The sequence below is a fragment of the Prionailurus bengalensis genome, chromosome D1 (assembly GCF_016509475.1).
Source record: "Prionailurus bengalensis isolate Pbe53 chromosome D1, Fcat_Pben_1.1_paternal_pri, whole genome shotgun sequence".
In the NCBI taxonomy this organism is placed as follows: domain Eukaryota; kingdom Metazoa; phylum Chordata; class Mammalia; order Carnivora; family Felidae; genus Prionailurus; species Prionailurus bengalensis.
This window is the reverse complement of record NC_057346.1, coordinates 54188210-54208239: the sequence shown is the minus strand read 5'-3', so window position 1 is coordinate 54208239 and position 20030 is coordinate 54188210. Positions and strand designations below refer to the sequence as shown.

Here is a 20030-nt window from a genome sequence, read left to right as displayed (position 1 = left end):
CACGCTTAGCGCAAACTCCATCTCCCAGGAGGCATTGCAGTGAGCCGTCCAGCTCCCCGCCCCGCCCCCGCTAGAGCTGAGACCGGCTGGCCTTAAAGGGGACGCGGCCTGAGTGGCGGTTCCCAGGGTGGCCCCGCTCCGGCTCCTCCCCGTTTCCCGCACCTCGCCCCTCCCCACGCTTCGTCCCGCAGCCCCGCAGCCCCGCAGCCCCGCAGCCTAGCGGCCGCGCGGCTGAGTCGAGCTCCCTGGGTACAAGCTTGTACAGAGCTGGGTGGGGAGTTTGGACTTTGCAGTGGAAGCAGCATCCCTGCCTGCTGAGCGGGACCTGGTGGAGGGCGTCCCCACTCCAGGGGGAGCAGAGGACTCGCCCTGACCTAGCCTGGCCTAGCCTAGTCCTGCCAGGCCTGAGCGCCCCACCCAAGAGCTGGCTCTGAGGCAGGGGCCACCGGGGTCCCAGAGGTAAGGGGGTCGGGTCGTGTGTGCAGGTTGTGGGGAGTGTCTGCACCCTGGCGGTTCGAGAGCCCTGGGCACGCGCGAAGGGCTCCCAGAGTTTGGGGCTGGGAGAAGGGAGGTCCAGGTGCAACTTGGGCCTCGCTGTGTGACCTTGGGCGAGTAGCTGCCCCTCTCTGGGCTTCATCCTCTTTCATCAATTGTGTTTGGTGGTGATCCTACCCTCCCCCCTCAACCATGAAGCTCACCGGCCTTTCGTGGGGACCGCAGCCCCCAGCCTGGGCTGGGCGCCAGTGCACCGGTATAACTGGAAGGAAGGGTGGGACTAAGATGGGGCACAAACTGGGGGGCTAAGAGGTCGCACCCGCCTGGAATGGGCTTCTGTTCTCAGCAGCCTCGCCCGGGTATATTCCCTCTACAAGACATGAGACTCCTTGTGTGTTAGCCTGGTGCCCGCCCTTCCAGAAACCCTGGGGTGGGGGTGGGGACATGTGAGGGGTGGCCCCAGCAGGGATGAGTGATTGTGGTGGGTTTCTGAGAAGGGAATATATGCTCCTACCCTCTTCTTTTCTCTCCTTCCATTCCCCTTCAGTAAAAGAGCTGTTGCTTTTTACCAGTAAAACCCTTTTTTTTCTTTCTTTCTAGGAGACAGTTTGGTGGCCCAGGCAAGGGCCTCCCAGTAGTAGGGCAAGGGGATTCTTTCAGGGCTGCCTTAGGTAGAAGAAATTAAGTTAAAAAAATTCAGAGGCAGATATTGCTGTCCAGAGATCTGGGTGGGGGAAGGGTGCTGGGAGGGTCAGCTTAGTGCTCCCCAGGCAGCTCTGGCACCCAGGGGAGTCAGAGGAGGAAGACTGGGTGTGAGGGTCAGAGAGAGAAGAAATGGGCTTCTCCACTCTTAGGTACTGGCTTAGGGCTTGGAGGGTCGTCTGTGCTCTGAGGTAGGGAGAGGTTGAGACTTTCCTGAAGCCCCCTCCCCTGTCCCATTGGATTCTGTGAGCTTTTGGCCTGAGAGCTAACCAGGAACAGTTTTTGTTTTTTCCTTCTGCTTTGGTTGTTTGAGTCATTTTTAAAAGGCTAAAGCCTCATTGGGTCCTGTCCGGTGACCTCTGTAGGGACTTTCTTGGCTGATGTTTGAGTCTTAGGGTTATGGATATGGAAGACCACACCTGGCTGAGGAGAGGGCACTGACTGGGCCAGTCTCTGGAAGGTGTTTTCTGGTTATATCTTCAGTTGTATCTCATCTTGCTGTCACATGTTTCTCACCGCGCACTAGGCACTCCTTCACCTCTCTGCCTGGTCTTGTGCTGGGCACTAGGGCACAAATAGGTGATTGGATCTATTTCCAAAGAAGATCCTAGCCTAGTGAGAAGATAGACCTAGAATCCAGTGGCACTGCTGAGCGATGAGAAAAGCAAAGAGACTTGGATTGCAGAGGGGTTAGGAAAGGTTTCCCAGAGAAGGGGGCATGTGACCTGGGCATCAGAGGATGAGTCAGAATTTGCCAGGAGAGAAAAGGGAGAAGCCTTTCCCAGAAGAGAGGACATCACCAAAAGGTGGCCAGGAGGAAAAGCCCACTGTGCAAATTCCTTCAGATTTGTAACCAAACAGTGTTTGTTAAGTTCATGTCCATCCCTTCCCCCCATCAGCCAGGTGTCACAGAAAGGGCTTGAATGTCAAGCTCTGGAGTTTGGATCTTATGCTGAAGGGGCTAGGGAGCCTTGTGAGTTCTGAGCAAGGCATGGCAGGATGGAGCTTATCATCTAATGAGATTAATCTGAAGATGTTATCAGGGTGGGTGGGTCAGAGAGACCAGGGAGGGATGAGGCAGCCTGAATTAGGGCCCAGGGTGTGGGGGCAGGGCAGGACATTATACACCCCCCCCCCCCGACACATTGCTTTGGGGGTGGTGGAGATGAGTCAGGCTTCACCATGCAGGACCAGAGACCTGTCAATACACAGTGGAAATGCGAAGGGTCATCTGAGAGGGACAGATAAAAGGATCTGGGTCTTCCAGGGCGAGGGATTGTGATGTTCCTGTATGCTTAGTGTGTGCCCTGGAGCAGACTGGGGGTTGCTGGGACTGTCAGGCTGTTATGCCTGACAATGAGAGGTATAAGCCAAGGGCTTGGGGAAGAGCAGCAGCGTTGGCGGGGAAAGGCTAAAGGGTGGTCAGGTGGTCATCTCCCATTTTGGGGCTCCGAGGCTCAGAATGGTGAAAGAGCACCTCAGAATGGTGAAAGGCTATGGGCACCATGGGGCATAGTGCCTGGGCTAGATTCAAAGCCTGGACTCTATCCTGCAGAACACATATCTCTATTGGAGGATGGATTGAGGCAGGGAATGAGGAGATGAGTTAGAAGGCTACTGCACTAGTCCAGGCAAGAAGTAAAGAGGAGCTGATCTTGGGTGCTGCTGGAGCTCAGGGAGAGATGGGGGAAATGTAAGTTGGCAGTGAGGACTAATGGATAAAATTCCTGGTAGAATCAGCAAGTTCCGGAGTGTGTGTCTGCTTGTCCCCTTCCCGGACAGTGTCTGTTTCCCCCCTCGGTGCGAAATAGCCCAAGAGTAGACTCATGACTGCCCAGCCCTCATCTTTTTTACACCTTGTCCCATTCCCTGCCAGGGCTAAAATGGTCTCCATTTTCCAGGTGAAAAAATTGAGGAGCCTGGCAGGGACTCACCCAAGGTCACCTGGTGATTCAGAAGCAGAGAACCTGGGCCTCATGCTTTTAATGCAGGCTCTTCTGAGGGAGGTTACAGCTGCTGTGTGCTGCTGCATTTGGTGTGGGGCAGCTGTCTCTTGGGTCAGAGCCAGCACCGACAGGCCGTCTCCTTGTCCAGAGCCTAGAGGAGTAATCCAACCTCCCCTGAGGAATGCTGGCAGTCTGCTACTTCCTCCCCCAGGGAGACCAAGCGCAGGTTCTTATCCCACCCTGCCAAGGCTGTGTCCCTCTCTCTTGTTCATCCTCCACTTTTCCAACCATGCCCTAGGGAAATCAAGCCTTGTCTTGTCTGCTTTTTGTGGCCTGTGATGAGGTCAGGTGAGCTCCCAGCCTCTAAAACCCTTTTGCATGAATGCACCCAAGATATTGAGTGGGTTTAGTTGGTGACCATGGTGACAGCTGACCTCAGACTGCCTGTGTGGGAGTGGGGGCAGGTAGGCAGGGCTTGCTTGGAGTGGCCAGGCCACGGACTGCACAGAGGCTGCGTGGCTGGCCTGCGCCATTCTGTGAGGGCTGTGATCTCTGAGGCCAGAGCTTCCAGGTGCTGGAAGAGCTACTGGACGAGCTTCCAGGTGCAAACCATCTTATGTGGTAGGTTTCAGGTAGAATGATATGAAATTGCCAACATCTGACCCTTTGCTTTCATGTGGTTCAACCTGATATCATTTATCCCCATTTTGCAGAAAAGAGGCTTATGATGTGATTTGCTCAAGGACACATAATGAGTTGCAAGACTAAAATAATATTTGCCTAAGGTCACACTAGAATGTAGGACTCCTCATTCCTAATCTGTTTTTCTTTCCATTTCCAGAACCTTCCGTAGTCCCAGAACTCCATTTCTGCCTGCCCCCAGGTTCTCTTCCTCCACACATGATGTCAATATCTCATCGATTAGGGCTTCTTTTGGCTGCCTGAGTAACAGGATTTCTTGGCATCCTTGGTTGAGAGCATATTAAGTCCACTGGCCTGGAGGGCAGGGGTAGGGTTTTGCAGGGACGGTCTATAAGGGAGGTTGGTCACAAGCACGCCTAGGAAAGAGAGGACCAGGGATGAAGGGAGATCAGTTTTAAGAGGTCTTTTGAGATTATGCCTTGCACTGGCACTCTTGACCAATGTGTTTGCCGCCACCCCCAGACTTTTAGGGACGAGAAATTCCTAAGGGCATGGACTTTGCTTCTAAAGTGAAGGGGACTGATACTTTCTGAGCACTTTCCTGTGCCCAGCACCATGCTGAGGACTTTATATTTGCTTTAACAACAACCCTGCAGGGTGGAACCAGGCTCAGAGAGCAGAAGTAACAGTGATGGTAAGAAGACTTCATTTCTGGTTGAATCTTATTTGGAGTAAAGAGTTCAACACATTATTCTAGGAGGCTTGGAGTGGGCCCTAGGCATATGAATTTGTACTAAGTACCCAGGTGACTCTGAGGCAGCCAAGCCAGTATTTGGGGACCACTGATCTGTACTCTGGCTTCACCCACAGTAATCTCGGAGGTGCTTGCCCTGAGGAGCTCACAGCCTTGTGAGAGAGACAGAGACTTAAACAAATGGGCCCGTTGCTTGGTAACACGTGCCGTAATGGAAGCTGGGTCTCAGCCAAGAGCCAGAACAGAGAAGGGAGCATCTCCATAGGGCCTGGCACAGAGTCGGGGGCCCACAATATCTGTGGTTCTGAATAAAAGTTTCCGGCCCCTCATTTAGTGAATGTCTGGCTTGTCTTCACACCAACTCCAGCTCTCAAGAATAGCTTTTACTGAGCCAATAAGTTTAAACACCTGGACACTGAACCTTGTATCAGGTCCTGCCTAGAGTGGGATTATACAAAGAAGCAAAGAAATGGCTGTCTTCTAGAAGCTGAAAGTTGGATGTTAGGAGCACAAGCTTTACCTTTGTGAACCAGCATGAGAAGCAGGAAAAAAGTGGGTCAGCTTGGGAGAAAGGCTTCCAGGAAACTGCCCAAAGGGAGGAGAAAGGGAAGGCTATTGTGGCTCAGAGGAATAAGGTAGCAGTAACTCACCGTATTTTGCATTTGTTTCTTCAACAAATGCCTACTACGAATCAGGCACTGGGCTAGGTGAGTGAACAAAACTGACATGGTTCCTGCTCTCAGGAGCCTATATAGTATAGTGGAGGAGGCTGACTTCATCCAAGTGATCATGATAAGTGCTATAAAGAAGGACAGGGTGCTCTGAAAGGACAGGGGTGTTTGACCCAGACAAAGAGGTTGGGGAGGGCTTCCTTGAGGAAGTGAATTTGACCCGGAAGTCTGCAGGGTGAGTCAAGGAGGGAGGAGCATATGCAAAGGGCCCAGTGGCAGGGAGAACACAGTGAATCAAGAGTGAGGGGCTGGTGTGGGATCAGGCTGGGTGGGGGGCAGGGAGGGCCTTGAGCGTGCAAGTCTGTGGAGCCAGGGCCACACAGACATGAAATATTCTGCTTTATTGGAGGGAATTATGTGACCCCAGCTATAATGGAGGAAGAGGCTACAGGTGGCTGTAGGAATGGAGGGTGAGGGATGAATTCACGCCTGGAGGTCCAGGGATATTCTAACTGAAGACAGGGTGTTTGAGGTAAGCTCTGAAGGAAAATAGGAGTTTGGCTGGCTGTGTGTGTGTGGTGGTGGTGGAGGTCCTGGGAGATAGGATGTTTCAGGCAAAAGGCACAGCATACACAAAAACGTGGAGTCTTGGAAAGGTGTAGCTCACTTGGGAAATGGCAAGAAATGGATTTGGGGCAGAATAAAGTGTGGGGGGGGATCTCCCTGTTCTTTCTTGGGACCCTAAGCCCTCCCTCCCCGGAGGTGTGATTGTGTGTGTGTGTGTGTGTGTGTGTGTGTGTGTGTGTGTGACCCCTCCCTTCTCCCTCCAGGATGGGACTTGGCCAAGGTTCTGGACAACAGCTTCTATATCCAGCTGCTACCTGCCCCAAGAGTGGATGAGGTCACCAGGGAGGCCTGGGGAGAGGAGGGCAGAAGAGTGGGGGAAGGGGTGGAAGGTTCAGATATTGCCTTTATGAGATTAAAAGCGCTCATCAGCAATAACGACAACTCCCTGGGGCTCATTACATGCCTGGCATTGTGTTTTGCTTCATTGCATACCTCCCAGTGAGGCAGGTATCCTCGCCCCATTTCACAAATGAGAAAACCGAGGCCCAGAGAGGTGGTTGCTCGCCCCAAGTTTTAGTTCCGGGGGCTCGCTTGGGGAACTGGACCTGCTGGACAGAGTGTGACCCTGCTCCCTGTTCCCTGCAGCGCGGCATCATGGACAAGATCCTGGAGGCGGTGGTGACATCCTCGTACCCCGCGAGTGTGAAGCAGGGCCTGGTGCGGCGCGTGCTGGAGGCGGCGCGGCAGCCGCTGGAGCGGGAGCAGTGCCTGGCGCTGTTGGCGCTGGGCGCGCGCCTCTACGTGGGCGGCGCGGAGGAGCTGCCGCGCCGCGTGGGCTGCCAGCTGCTACACGTGGCCGGTCGCCACCACCCGGAAGTCTTCGCCGAGTTCTTCAGCGCGCGCCGCGTGCTTCGCCTGCTGCAGGGTGGCGCCGGCCCGCCGGGCGCCCGTGCTCTCGCCTGCGTACAGCTCGGCCTGCAGCTGTTACCCGAGGGGCCCGCGGCCGACGAGGTGTTTGCGCTGCTCCGGCGGGAGGTGCTGCGCACCGTGTGTGAGCGCCCGGGGCCCGCGGTCTGCGCGCAAGTCGCCCGGTTACTGGCGAGGCATCCGCGCTGCGTCCCCGACGGCCCGCACCGCCTGCTTTTCTGCCAGCAGCTGGTGCGCTGCCTGGGTCGCTTCCGTTGTCCGGCCGAGGGCGAGGAGGGCGCCGTGGAGTTCCTGGAGCAGGCGCAGCAGGTGAGCGGGCTCCTGGCGCAGCTGTGGCGCGCTCAGCCCGCTGCAATCCTGCCCTGCCTGAAGGAGCTGTTTGCCGTCATCTCTTGCACAGGTGTGTGTGCGCGTGGGCCTGGCGTGGAGGCTGGCGTGGGGGCTCGTGTGCTCCATGAGCCCAACGTGCGCCGGGCAGGTGGCTGTAGGTGCGGGTTCCCGTGCTTGGTGTGCCCTGTGGCAGGTGTGTGTAAGGGGCTAATGCGCAGGTGGGGGAATGCAATGTTCCTTACTTTAATTAGGGCTATCCTGGGGTCCTGCTGTGGGTCTTATCCTGTGGTGGGTGATGGGCACACTCAGGAGCAGACTGCTGGGTGAGGTGAAGGAAGGACCCAGATCATGCTGCCAGAAGCAGGACTAGGGTCTGAGTGAGACAACAGGAAAGGGGTGGTGTCGTCATGCCCTTTGGGTCAGGTGGGTTTTGTAGAAGGGTGACTTTCGATTCAGATTTTGAGAGATGGGCAGCAGCAGGGGCAAAGTGTACCAGGCAGGCAGAGGTGAAGCTCTGGACTCACGATGGAGCCTGAACATCTCAACTCTGAAATGTAAACGCTTGGTCCTCCATTGGCAATTGTGGTACTTGGACTGCAGTATAAACGAGTGAAATAAGATCCGTGCCTTCCCTGATTATAGGGCTGTTCAGCTGAGAGGAAAGGAATGCACCTGGTGGGACAAAGAGAGCCAAGGTCAGGTGTATAAGCTCTTATCCAGTTGGACAACAGATTTTGATAACTAAATGTTCTTTCTCCTCTCTAGTCCTTTGTGTGGTTCCACCTGGAATGTCCTCCCTCAAGTCACACAGCCCTTCTATCTGTTCTTGCCAGCCCTAATGTTACCCTTTCTTACAGATTTTGCCTATATAGGTACAATTGGTGGTGGTGAGGGGGTGGTCAGTGCTTTCTCTGTGCCCAGTACAGGGCACGTGAAGGTTTGTTGAGTGAATAAGCTAAGGTGGGATTGGAGGCTGTGATGCTGTAGGAGTTAAGGGGGTGGCCCCTCTGTGCTCTTTTCAGAAGCCTAGCCTAGTTCCTTGGTAGCATGAAGGCATGGGGTATTGGAGGTGAGGCATCTACCTGTCTTGCTAAGCTCATCCCAGTTCCCCTATTCCAGAGGAAGAGCCTCCGTCTAGCGCCCTGGCCAGCGTGGTCCAGCACCTCCCATTGGAGCTAATGGATGGTGTCGTCCGGAACCTCAGCAATGATGACAGTGTGACAGACTCTCAGATGCTGACGGCCATCAGCAGGTGGGCTGAAGGCTGGGTGGGGATCAGGTCTCTCTCCTTATACTGGGTGCGGTTGCTGGGCTAGATTTAGTGTCAGGAGGTCCAGGCCCTCATGCTATTTCATTCATCCATATTTTTTTGAGTCCTGCTCCGTGCCCGGCCTAGGACTGGATGTGGGAGACACAGAGAGCCTTTCCCTAACAGTGCTCTCAGGTTAGTTGCCAACTCTGTGATCCCGGAGAAGTCAGTGAACTCTTTGAGCCTCGGTTTCCCCCTCTGTAATAGCAAAGGTGGTGTCAGAAGTTGTTAGGCTTCCATGGGGTCATACTAGAAGCTGCAAGTATATTATGAAGTGCATTCTGAGTTTGGCAGGTATGATAAATGGAGTTTGGATGCTTTTCAGCTCCTTGCTTTTGCATATCTCCTCACCTCATTTGAATGTCATCGAACCTGTGATCTAGCCCCACCTGCTGGTCCAGTGATCCTAGAATATACTGCCTACCCTCCTCCCTGCAGGCCTTTGGCCCTGTAGATCCCACTCACCTGGAATGCTTCCCCTGCCATGCTTTCCATACCTGCGTGCAGATCTACCATCTCCAGTGGGCCTTCCTGAATTTCTTGTCTTTAGTGGGGAAGAGTGTGGGCTCCAGAAGTAAGTTGTCCTGGCTCTACTGCTTCTAGCCTGTGTGACTTTGGGCAAGTTACTGCACCTCTGTAGGTCTCAGCTTCATTTATAAAATGTTGTGTAATTGAACCCATCTTATGGGTCGTTGCAAGGATTAAATAAAATAACACGTGTAAAGTGCTTAGAGCAGTGGTGATAATTACCATCATAATTATTATGACCTTATTCTTTTGTTGTTCGACCTCTTTATAGTATAGTCTACTGAGTCCAAAAGTAATGATATAGTGATATTTTCCTGAGTGCCTTCTATGTGGCAGCTTCATGCTGTGTGCATACAAGTATTATCAGATGGGTTAATACATGTAAGGCAGATGGAGTAGTGCTTGGTGCAGAATTAATACCATGAGAGTTAGCTATTGTTACCTCTTCTAATCCATACCACAGTCCTGTGAGGTAGGTATTATCCCCATTTTACAGGGAGGAAACTGAGGCTGGAGAAAGTGACGTGGTCTAGGTCACAGGCAAGGGTTTGCTGGAGCCAAAGTTTCCAACCTGGGGGCAGTGCTCCTGTGGTTGGGCCCCATGGTCCAGACAGAGACAGTTGAAAGCCCTAGTCTGCCACTGCAGCCTCGTGTGTGGTGGGGGAGTGAGGTTTGGGCTGTTGAGAGGGCCTGTCCCACCTCCTGCTGCACTGGGAGCCCCAGTCTCTGCCAGATGCCTGTGCTGGGCTCATTTACAGTTCTCAGAGGTATCTCGTCCATCCCATGGACCCCAGGGCTGCTCTGTGTAGGTGCGGATAAGTGTGGGGTCTCAGGACATCATGGCTAGTGCCTGGGCTGCCATCACCCAGGCTTTTGGGCCTCCCTGGTCCTTGTGTCATTGTCACTCCCCTCACCAGGATGATCGACTGGGTGTCGTGGCCCCTGGGGAAGAACATTGACAAATGGATCATTGCACTGTTGAAGGGCTTGGCCGCTGTTAAGAAGTTCAGCATCTTGATTGAGGTTTCGCTTGCCAAAATTGAGAAGGTTGGTGGCCCCTGTCCTAGCCCTGGCTTACAGCTTTTCCCACTCTCTCTTGCCAGGGGCAGTGTGGGTCTGGGAGGCAGAGCACTGGGGCTCTCACCCAAGCTTGCTGTGACCCGGGATAATTCACTGCCCCTCTGTGGGCCTCAGGTTTCCCACATTGATTTCTCTGCTCATTCAAGAATATGTGTCTGTCACTTTGGGTCTGTCTATCCATCCATCCCTCCCATCAGATATCTGTGTTACTACACATCTGTCCATCGACTAGATCTGTGGCATGTCTGTGTTCTTGGTCTTGCATGGGTCTGCTGCTTTACCTCTGGTACCTCTGATCACCTCTCAGGCCTGTGGCTACACTTGGCCTCTGTGGCCCAGGTGTGGGGGACTCCTCACCAGGGACTCTCTTCCAGGTTTTCTCCAAGCTTCTGTACCCCATTGTCCGGGGAGCTGCCTTGTCTGTCCTCAAGTACATGCTACTGACTTTCCAGCACTCCCATGAAGCCTTCCACCTGGTAAGGGCCCTGCGTGCTGGCCTGAGGATGGGCGGCCCTTCATTCCTCAATGGTTTGGGTGGAGAGCAGACATGCGGTCTCTATTGGGGTTGGGGGTTTGAAGCCCAAGACCTTAAAATCCAGGATATTAGGACTGGAGGAGACTTGAGACTCTATTTTGCAGGAGTTTTTTTAGGAGACTAAGGCCAGAGAATTTGCATGGCCTCCCAACAGGCCCATAGTAGAGTGACAGCCCTAGAATGAAGTCAGCTACTGTTCTTTGGGTGCCTGCTGTGTGCTAGGCACAGTACTAAATGCAGGACACATATTAACTGTCAGCCCTAAAGGAGAGTCTGTCCTTTTTTCCGTTTTTCAGCTGAGGAAACTGCAATTTAGGGAGGCTAAATCACTTGTCCCAGACACACAGCTGGTGAGCAGTACAGGGAAGATTCTAGCAAAGTTGGTCTGACTTCTGACCCATTGTCTTTCTTATACCTTGCTGCTGACCAGCACCCGGGCGGCCTGGCCTCCAGCTCAGGGCCCTTTCTGCTATCTTTGGGGCTGTCCCTTGGGAAGGACAGCTTGTAGTCCTTGGCAGGGGGGCTGGGTGGGTACTTTCCTGCCTTTCTTCCCTAGATCTGCAGATGGGTCCCTAGATACTCATGGCTCCTGGTCAGGGCATAAATTTCATGCTTTATGATTTGCTGCAGTGGGAAAAGCACAGAACCAGGGATTGGAGTAGTTGGGATTGAGTCCCATCTCTGCCATTTGCCAGATGTGGTGACTTTGGGCCAGGTGTTTACCTCTGAGGGCTTGGAACAGGGTAAGCCCCTAGGATGGTGGGAGAGTGTTAGATGAGATGATATTTGTCAAAAGCCTGCCACAAGTTCCTTTCCAGGGACTGGACAGATACTTGTTTATTTGCATCCTTCTTCTGAGCTCCCTGCTCCCAGTTCCTGTGGGCTGACTCTGTCCATCCCTGGGACATTATGGTTAGAGCACCCCCATGGTTTGAAAGTTAGCACTCTGTAGCACAGAGGAAAGAAACAGGCTTTGGATTCAGACAGACACATCATGTGTTACTTCTCCCATAACACATAGGGGAAGTTCTTGGTAAATTATGTAATCTCTCCAACCTCAATTTCTTCATCTATAAGATGGGAGTAATAACTGCCGAATAAAGTCATTGTGAGGGTGAAGTGCTTGATCTGTAAGTGTTTGGTGAAAGAATGATGGTGGAGAGAAGAGTAGTCCTGGTCACTCAGGCTAGGCTCTCCTAGAAGGCCAGTTGGCTGAAGCTTATCAGCTGGGCTTGGGTTCAGGCCTCCTCTCAAGTGTGGGGAAGGAATTATTTATCCCATTTGACAAATGAAGAGACTGAGGCAGGATATCCAAGGTCATGTGTATTGTGAAAAGAGTCACTTGCCTGCATAGCATGGAGTCCCATGTAGATAAGGGGGACAGTGGCAGGTGGAAGACCTCCCTGCCTCAAGGAGCTCTAGGTATTTTCAGCACTGACCACCAACCCTTGGCTCAGGTGAGTGGTAAATGGTACTGAGCCTAATCCTCCTCTCCTCTCACAGCTCCTCCCTCACATCCCCCCCATGGTGGCCTCTCTGGTCAAGGAGGACTCCAACTCGGGGACCAGCTGCCTGGAGCAGCTGGCGGAGCTGGTCCATTGCATGGTCTTCCGGTTTCCAGGCTTCCCAGATCTGTATGAGCCTGTCATGGAGGCCATTAAGGTGAGTGACAGTCTCCCACTGCTCCCTTGCCCTACTCCAAAAAAGGTGCTGGTTTGGGCCTTGCTCAATGCCATAATACCCTAATACAGGTTAGTGACAGCCCCCTGTCATTTGGTCTCTGCCTGTCTCCCATCACCTCCCCTGGCCCACCTGTGCTTCAGGCACACTGAACACCTGCCATTTCCCCAGATGGGTCACCTCTCTTGATTTTCCAAGCCTTTGCATTTGTCATTCTGTCTTCTAACTATAAACTGTTCTCTTGATCTGCCTGGATAGCTCCTGTTTCCATTGAATCTTCTCCACTAAGGCTCTGCTCAAGTGTTACTTCCCTCAGAAAGCTTTTCCTGACAACTCTCGATAACCCCCTCTCCACTGCAGGCTGGGTCAGGACTTCTTTGAGCTTCTACAGCTCCCACATCCCTTTGTCACGTGCTGTCACTGTCTATCTGTGTGTCTGTCTCCCCCAGCTGTAGCACTCCAGAGCAGGGATTGTTTACCTGTGTTCACATGGCTTTACTGATGCTCTGCTTTGTGCAAGACCCAGGCTGGGAACTGGGGACACGGGCTCGAGGCAGAACAAGTCTCCTCCACTGAGGAGCTTGCAGCCTAGCGGGGTGACAGGCCTGCCCAGAAGTCACTCTGATCTAAGTGTCTTAGGAAACACCTGTGAGGAACCAGAGACAGGAAGGATCATCCCCAGTTGGAGGGGGAAGCTACCGGGAAGAAGGGGATTCTGACCTGGGCTTGCTAGTTTGCTAGGACAATAACATTTGTAGGTAGTGCGACATTTGACACTGTTTTCCATGTATTTTGTTTGTTAATGCCCACAAGAAACAAGCAGGTACTATTGTTACCTGAATCTCATAGATGAGGGAAATGAGACTTTGAGAGGCTTGGTGACTTGTGCAGTCATGCAGGTAGTGAGAGACCTAAGCAGGGTGCTTGGTTGCTGAGCCTTTTCCCATTGCCTGATACAGAGGACAGGTCCAAGTGTGGGTGAAAGATGTCTAGGTAGGTGGTGGCCCTTATTATAGACCCTCTGATCTGACTTTCGTTTCCGTAGTCACAGCAGATAGATAACCTGAAAAGCGTTCCACTATAGAACACCTAGAAATGCTTGTTAAAATATAACAAACGTCTTTTTAAGTACATAGCTGAGCTTGCAAGAAAGTAATGGGGAATCCCCAGGGGCCAAAAAGGAAGCGAGAACTGGAATCCAGAAAGGTAAGTGAGAGATGATGCTCTTTTTGCCCTGGGGTGGGGAGGGAACGAGGGAGGGTGAAACCTTAGTCACCAAGCAGCTTGAGCTTGTAGGGACAGGGGGTGAGGCTTAGGGCCTGCTCCCACTAGGGCATTAGCACTAAGAAGCCCATATATTCTAGGACCCAAGAAAGGCTTTATTGTTGGCAAATGAGCGACCTAGAAAAAATACATGCATGTCAAGTAGATGTTGAGGAAACTTTTCTGGCTTTGCGCTCAAGATTGAGAAAAATGAATTTTGTTATCATTGGCCTGCTCTCTTACGGGTTTAGGGTTTGAGTTCTCACTGTCTTTGTGGTTGTGGGACTCCACAAAGGCACTAAGTAAGCTTAGGCACTAACATTAAAAATGGTTATGAACTTGTAATACCCAAGAGTTGCCTCATAGAAACAGAAATGAAAATGCTTTCAAGTCACAAAGATAAAGCACTGCTAAAGATGAGTTTATAATCCAAAAATGACAAAACACACAAGAGAACAATCCACCATGAGTGAGAGAGAGTAGATGCAATCAATAAAACCTCTGGCATTTACTTGGGTCTTGGCAGGTTTTCCAGCCTGAGAATTTGAGAGAGCCTGCCTACAATACAAGTGGGTACCTTGCTAGATCACAAGCTGCCTGTCACTGGAGGTAGATGAGCAGAGGAGACAGGGCTTTGACTTGGGGGAAGTGACTATTACTGTTTCCTATTAGCCTGTGAGCTTCTGGAGGGCAGGGACCATGTTTTGACCTCTGTGTCCTGCAAATATGTGAGTGAATTAGCATATGGAGAATGCTCTCCTGGAGGTGTGAACGAAGAGGAGGGAGCATGGCCCTGCACTGGGCCCTGAGGGAAACCCACACTGAGTGAGACCCAGGCTTTTCACACTAGGGGCTGTGGTCTGATCCGGGGGATAGTGAGTCTGTAAATACCTTTACCACTAGGTGCAGGCAGCTAGGCTTTATAAGTATAGAGAACACGTGTACCCCACTTGAGAAGATCTGGGAAAGTCTTGTAGAGAGGGGATATAGGAGTTAGGCTTTGAGGGATGGGGACTGGCAGGATGAAGCCCTCCTTTCCAGAGGCGTCAGAGGGAAAGGTGTGGGAGGGGAATGCGCAGTTTGTCAACAGAGTGGAAGGGACATCAGAAAGATCAGACTGGAGGGCCTGAAACCAGACTGATTCTGTTCAATCTAGCAAATAGGGGCTTCCCAAACATTTCCTCCGAATACTTGAGCCCAGAAAGGGGAGTTACCCAAGCAGCCTGGCATAAGCTCAGTGTTTCTCTAAAATCTCATTTTATCTCAGAGATTCAAATATGGATTTCATAATGATGAACATTTGTTTTAATGTAAACATTTTTATTCCTTGAATAGTAGAGAATATAGCTCCAAGGGAGGCTGTATTTGCCCTGTGGCTTTGAACACCTTTTGATATAAACTAGTTTGAGAGGCAAGAGAGCAATGTATCCATAGAATTTTTAAAAAATTTTTTTCTAAGATTTATTTACTTACTTATGGAGAGAGAGAGAATGAATCCCAGGCAGTCTCTGGGCAGAGCCTGTCTTGAGGCTTGAACTGAAACCCAGAATCAGATGCTTAACTGACTAAGCCACCTGGGCACCCCTCTCCATAGGATTTTATGGGTTTTTTTATACAAATTTTTTTTTTTAGTTTTTAGTTTTGAGAGAGAGAGCATGAGCAGGGGAGGGGCAGACAGAGAGAGACACACACAGAAGCCAAAGCAGGCTTCAAGCTCTTAGCTGTCAGCACAGAGCCCAGTGTGGGGCTTGAGCTCATGAGCTGTGAGATCATGACCTGAGCCAAAGTCGGACGCAACTGAGCCACTCAGGCACCTTGGATTTTATTGTTTATAAAGTTCTTTTACATCTCTTCCATGAGCACATTCTTTTTTGTATAAAGGCTCCTCTATAAATAAGTTCTGGAAGGTTCTCTTAGGCAGTTTCTCTGGGAGCTGTGGTACTTGCTAAGGGAGCCATTGTGTATAAATTTCCAGTAACATTAGGAGCTTGAAACTTACTTCATGGTTTTATGTTCCTAAGAGTACCAAGTTACTTTCTTTGGGAAAAATGACATTTGATGTTTTTTTTTTTTTTCTGTAGTGTGGATAGTTTTGCATCTTTGTGTGTGTGTGTACTTGTCTACATGCGTGAAGTTCTCTTTTTTTTATTGCCTTTTTGTCCCTATTCATGTTTTGTGTGGAGTGGGAATTGGATAGGGAATAATAGGAAGAAAAAAGAAGGGACTAAGAAGATAACGAGCTTGCATCTTTTTATCTTGGCTTGGAAGTTCTTTTTTTTTTTTCTTTTACACTTGTGAGAGTTGACTGATCTGGTAAATGTTCTTGGGAAATGAGCAAATAGAAGCGTTACACCACTGCTTGAACTGGACCTTTTGCAGTGGTCAGACGATGTGCACTGGGGAGACTAGGGCTTTCAATGCTCAGCTGGTTTGAAACTCTGGAGGCTCGGACAAATCTGGGGACTGTGCTTAGGATCTGGAAATGACAGGGCTTTGAGGAACGTCATGTAAATCTGTTAAGTAACTCTCTATTATGCCTAGGTGTTTTCCTTTAAAATAGATTATCATTAGAACCCGTGCTGGGTAATGTTCTTTTAGGTGCACGTTTTAATGTGAGGAGAATGAATAAGAAAGCATGCTAATCCCTGAGCCCTTGACCAGGAACCCATACCTCAGGCCCCCAGGACCCTCCACCATCCTGTGACCAGGGATCCATACCTCAGGCCCCCAGGACCCTCCACCATCCTGTCTGTGACCAGGGATCCATACCTTAGGCCCCCAAGACCCTCCACCATCCTGTCTGTGGGATCTTTCTTGGAGGCGGTGACTAATTAAACCTGATGGCAAACCTAAAAGTAGAAGTGGGAGCATCATTGTGTGCATACTCACAGGCACAGTGAGAGTATGGCATGCCAAATTGATATGCCTCACTTGATGCATATGAGGAAATTGAGTCTGAGAGGCTCATTGACCATGGCCAGGCAGCTAGTTAAGACAAGAGTCAGGATTAGGACTGAGATCTTGACTGTTGAATCTGTTGACTGGTGAGCCTGTGTGGTCATTGCTTACAGTCTGCTGTACCCTGGGCTCCTCTAAGAACATGTGGATTATTTGCTTACTGCTTATATGTCCCTGGAAAATTCTTTTCTCTGAGTCTTAGTTTTTTCATCTATAAGATGGGAATTTTATACCTTCCTAAGACAGTTGTGACATGAAAAGGTCATATAGAAGTCCCACGTGTCAGAATGAGAATCTAGAGTAAGTTTGGAAGCAGAAAGCTGTTAACACATATATTGAGAACATTTGTGGGGCAGTGTGCTTGGGTAGGGGTGGGGTAGGCCATAGTCCAAGAAGACTTCCCAGAGGAAGTGATGTTTTTAGAGCTGACCATGGTCCCCACCATCCTGCTAACTTGTTCCCTCCTCAGGACCTCCATGTTCCCAATGAGGACCGCATCAAGCAGCTGCTGGGGCAAGATGCCTGGACCTCGCAGAAGAGTGAGCTGGCTGGTTTCTACCCCCGGCTCATGGCCAAGTCAGACACGGGCAAGATTGGTTTAATCAATTTGGGAAACACATGCTACGTGAACAGCATTCTTCAAGCCTTATTCATGGCTTCTGAGTAGGTGCTGCTTTCATATTTCCTCTCTGCCCCTGCCTCTCTCCTTTGGGCTCCCTGGTGAATGGGGGTGGGGATGGGGGTTTGGAGAGGATGGGTCTTGCTTTGCATTGCTGGCATAATTCCCTGCAGTCTGTAGGTCTTGATGGGGCAAATGAGAGGTCCCAGAGGGCTCCAGGCCATTGCCAAGGCAGAAGGTCAACACTGGATGGGAGCTTGAGATGGGACTTCAGGGGCTGGAACAGGTTTTGCACAGGGTTGGTCAACATCACTGATTTTTGCCCTGGGTGGATTGTGTCTTTCTGAATAGAACTTCCATTCATCCTGGTGTTAGACATCCCCTGCTCCCTCTACTAAAACAAAATCTTTTTTCTCAGTGGCTACCTATCCAACATAAGGCTTGCTTAAAAATCAAAGTTTCGGGGCGCCTGGGTGGCGCAGTCGGTTAAGCGTCCGACTTCAGCCAGGTCACGATCTCGCGGTCCGTGAGTTCGAGCCCCGCGTCGGGCTCTGGGCTGATGGCTCGGAGCCTGGAGCCTGTTTCCGATTCTGTGTCTCCCTCTCTCTCTGCCCCTCCCCCGTTCATGCTCTGTCTCTCTCTGTCCCAAAAATAAATAAACGTTGAAAAAAATAAAAAATAAAAAAAAAAAAATCAAAGTTTCAGCCACAGAAGTGGACATCTTTTCCCCCCAATTTGTGTGTGTGTGTGTGTGTGTGTGTGTGTGTGTGTGTGTGTGTGTTTAAAATGCACATAACATTTACTGTATTAACCATTGTAATTGTGCAGTTTAGTGGTAAATGCATTCACATTGTTGTACAACTTTCCATCATCCATCCATGTAACTTTCATCTTGTAAAACTGAAACTCTATACTTTAATTAAACAATAACTTCTCATGTTCCCATTCTCCCTTCCCCCAGCCTCTGACAACCTTATTATACTGGCAACCCAAGTGTTTTTACATTTTGGCTATCGTGAATAATGCTGCTGTGAACATGGGTGTACAAATAACTTTTTGAGATACTACTTTCAATTCTTCATATATGTCTAGAAGTGAAATAGTTGGGTCCTAGGGTAGTTCTATTTTTAATTTTTTGAGGAACCTCTGTACTGTCTTCCACAGTGGCTGCACCAGTTTGCATTCCCAGTGGTGCATGAGGGTTTCAGTTTGTCCATATCCTTCCCGACATTTCTGTTTTTTGACAGTAGCCATCCCAGTGGGTGTGAGGTGGTATTCCGCTGTAGTTTTGATTTGCATTTTCCTAATGATCAGTGATGTTGAGCATATTTTCATGTGCTCATTGGCCATGTGTATATCTTCCTTGGGGGAAATGTCTACTTAAGTCCTTTGCTCATTTTGAATCAGGTTGTTTTTTGGTTGAATTTTAGGAGTTCTTATGTATTCTGGATATCAGTCTCTTCTCAGGTACATTAATTGCAAATATTTCTCCCATAATCTGGGTTGCCTTTTTGATCTGGATATTTTAAAAATTTTTGTTGAAGTTGTATTTATTATTGAGATATATTTGACATTCTATTAACTTCAAGTGTACAATATATCTGATATAGTATGTCTTATGAAATGATCACCATGATAAGTCTGGTTAACATCCATCACCACACACAATTAAAATTTTTCTTTTGTGTGATGAGGACTTTTAAGATTTACTCTCTTAGCAACTTCCAAGTATACAATACAGTATTATTAACTATAGTCACTGTGCTATACATTAAATCCCAGGACTTGTTATTATAACTGGAAGTATGTACCTTTTGACGACCTTCACCTATTTCACCCACTCCCCACCTCTGGCAACCACCAATCTGTTCTCTATATCTATTATTTTGTTTGATTCCATATATAAGTGACATCACACAGTATTTGTGTTTTTCTGTCTGACTTCACTTTCCATAATGCCCTCTAGGTTCATCCAATTGTCATAAATTGTAGGATTTCCTTCATTCTCATGGCTGAGTAATATTCATTACATGTATAAGGAATATATGTATTTTAGGATATTTAGGATATTAGGATATTAACCTATTATCAGATATGTGATTTGCAAATATTTTCTCTTATGCTGTAGGATGCCTTCTTATTTTGTTGATGGTTTGCTTTGACGTGCAGAAGCTTTTTAGTTCTGTGTAGCCCTGCTTGTTTATTTTTTTTTTTTGTCATCTTTATTTTTAGTGTCAGATCCAAAAAAAATCATCACCAAGATGATGTTAAGGAGCTTACAGATTATATATATATGTATGTATGTGTGTATGTGTGTGTGTGTGTGTGTGTGTGTATGTGTGTGTGTGTATATATATATATATATGTATATGTATGTGTATATATTTTACTTTTAAGTTTATTTTGAAAGAGAACACTCAAGCAAGGGAGGGGCAGAGAGAATCCCAAGCAAGCTCTGCACTGTCAGTGAGGAGCCTGGACATGGGGCTCCAACTCATGAAACTGTGAGATCATGACCTGAGCTGAAATTAAGAGTCAGATGTGTAACTCAGGCACCCCAGACTATGTTTTCTTATAGAAATAAGATGGTTTCAAGTCTTACATGCAAATCTTAATCCATTTTGAGTTGATTTTTGTGTATGTTGTAAGATAAGGGTCCAATTTCTTCCTTTTGCATATGGCTGTCCAGTTATCCCAACATTATTTATTGAAGAGACTGTCCTTTCCCCCTTGTATCTTCTTAGCTCCTTTCTTGTATATTGATTGGGCAAATAAGCATGGGTTTATTTTGGGGCACTGTCTTCTGTTCCATTGATCTATTTATCTTTTTATGCCAGTCCCATATTGTTTTGATTACCTTAGTTTTGTAATGTAGTTTGAAATCCGGAATCTTGATGTCTTCAGCTTTTTCTTTTTAAAAATTGATTGGACTATTTGAAGTCTTTTGTGGTTCCATATAGATTTTAGGGTAGTTCTGTTTGGTGAAAAATGCCAGTAGAATTTTGATAAGGATTTCATTGAATT

General features: G+C 49.3%; 1 protein-coding gene across 3 annotated transcripts in view; it reads left to right on the top strand.

Annotated features, from left to right (window-relative positions):
- Window positions 1-52: 52 nt before the first annotated feature.
- The window catches only part of USP35 (ubiquitin specific peptidase 35), a 56310-nt gene continuing 36332 nt past the window's right edge, over window positions 53-20030 (top strand). Inside the window, exons 1-8 of one of the 3 annotated variants that reach the window (XM_043580123.1) lie at window positions 2655-4479; window positions 5620-5742; window positions 6423-7104; window positions 8154-8286; window positions 9789-9918; window positions 10326-10427; window positions 11990-12148; window positions 16857-17050. In XM_043580123.1, coding sequence (XP_043436058.1) covers window positions 6432-7104; window positions 8154-8286; window positions 9789-9918; window positions 10326-10427; window positions 11990-12148; window positions 16857-17050 — 1391 coding nt within the window. In that variant the 5' untranslated portion in view covers window positions 2655-4479; window positions 5620-5742; window positions 6423-6431. The other 2 variants (XM_043580122.1, XM_043580124.1) reach the window with 2 other exon arrangements.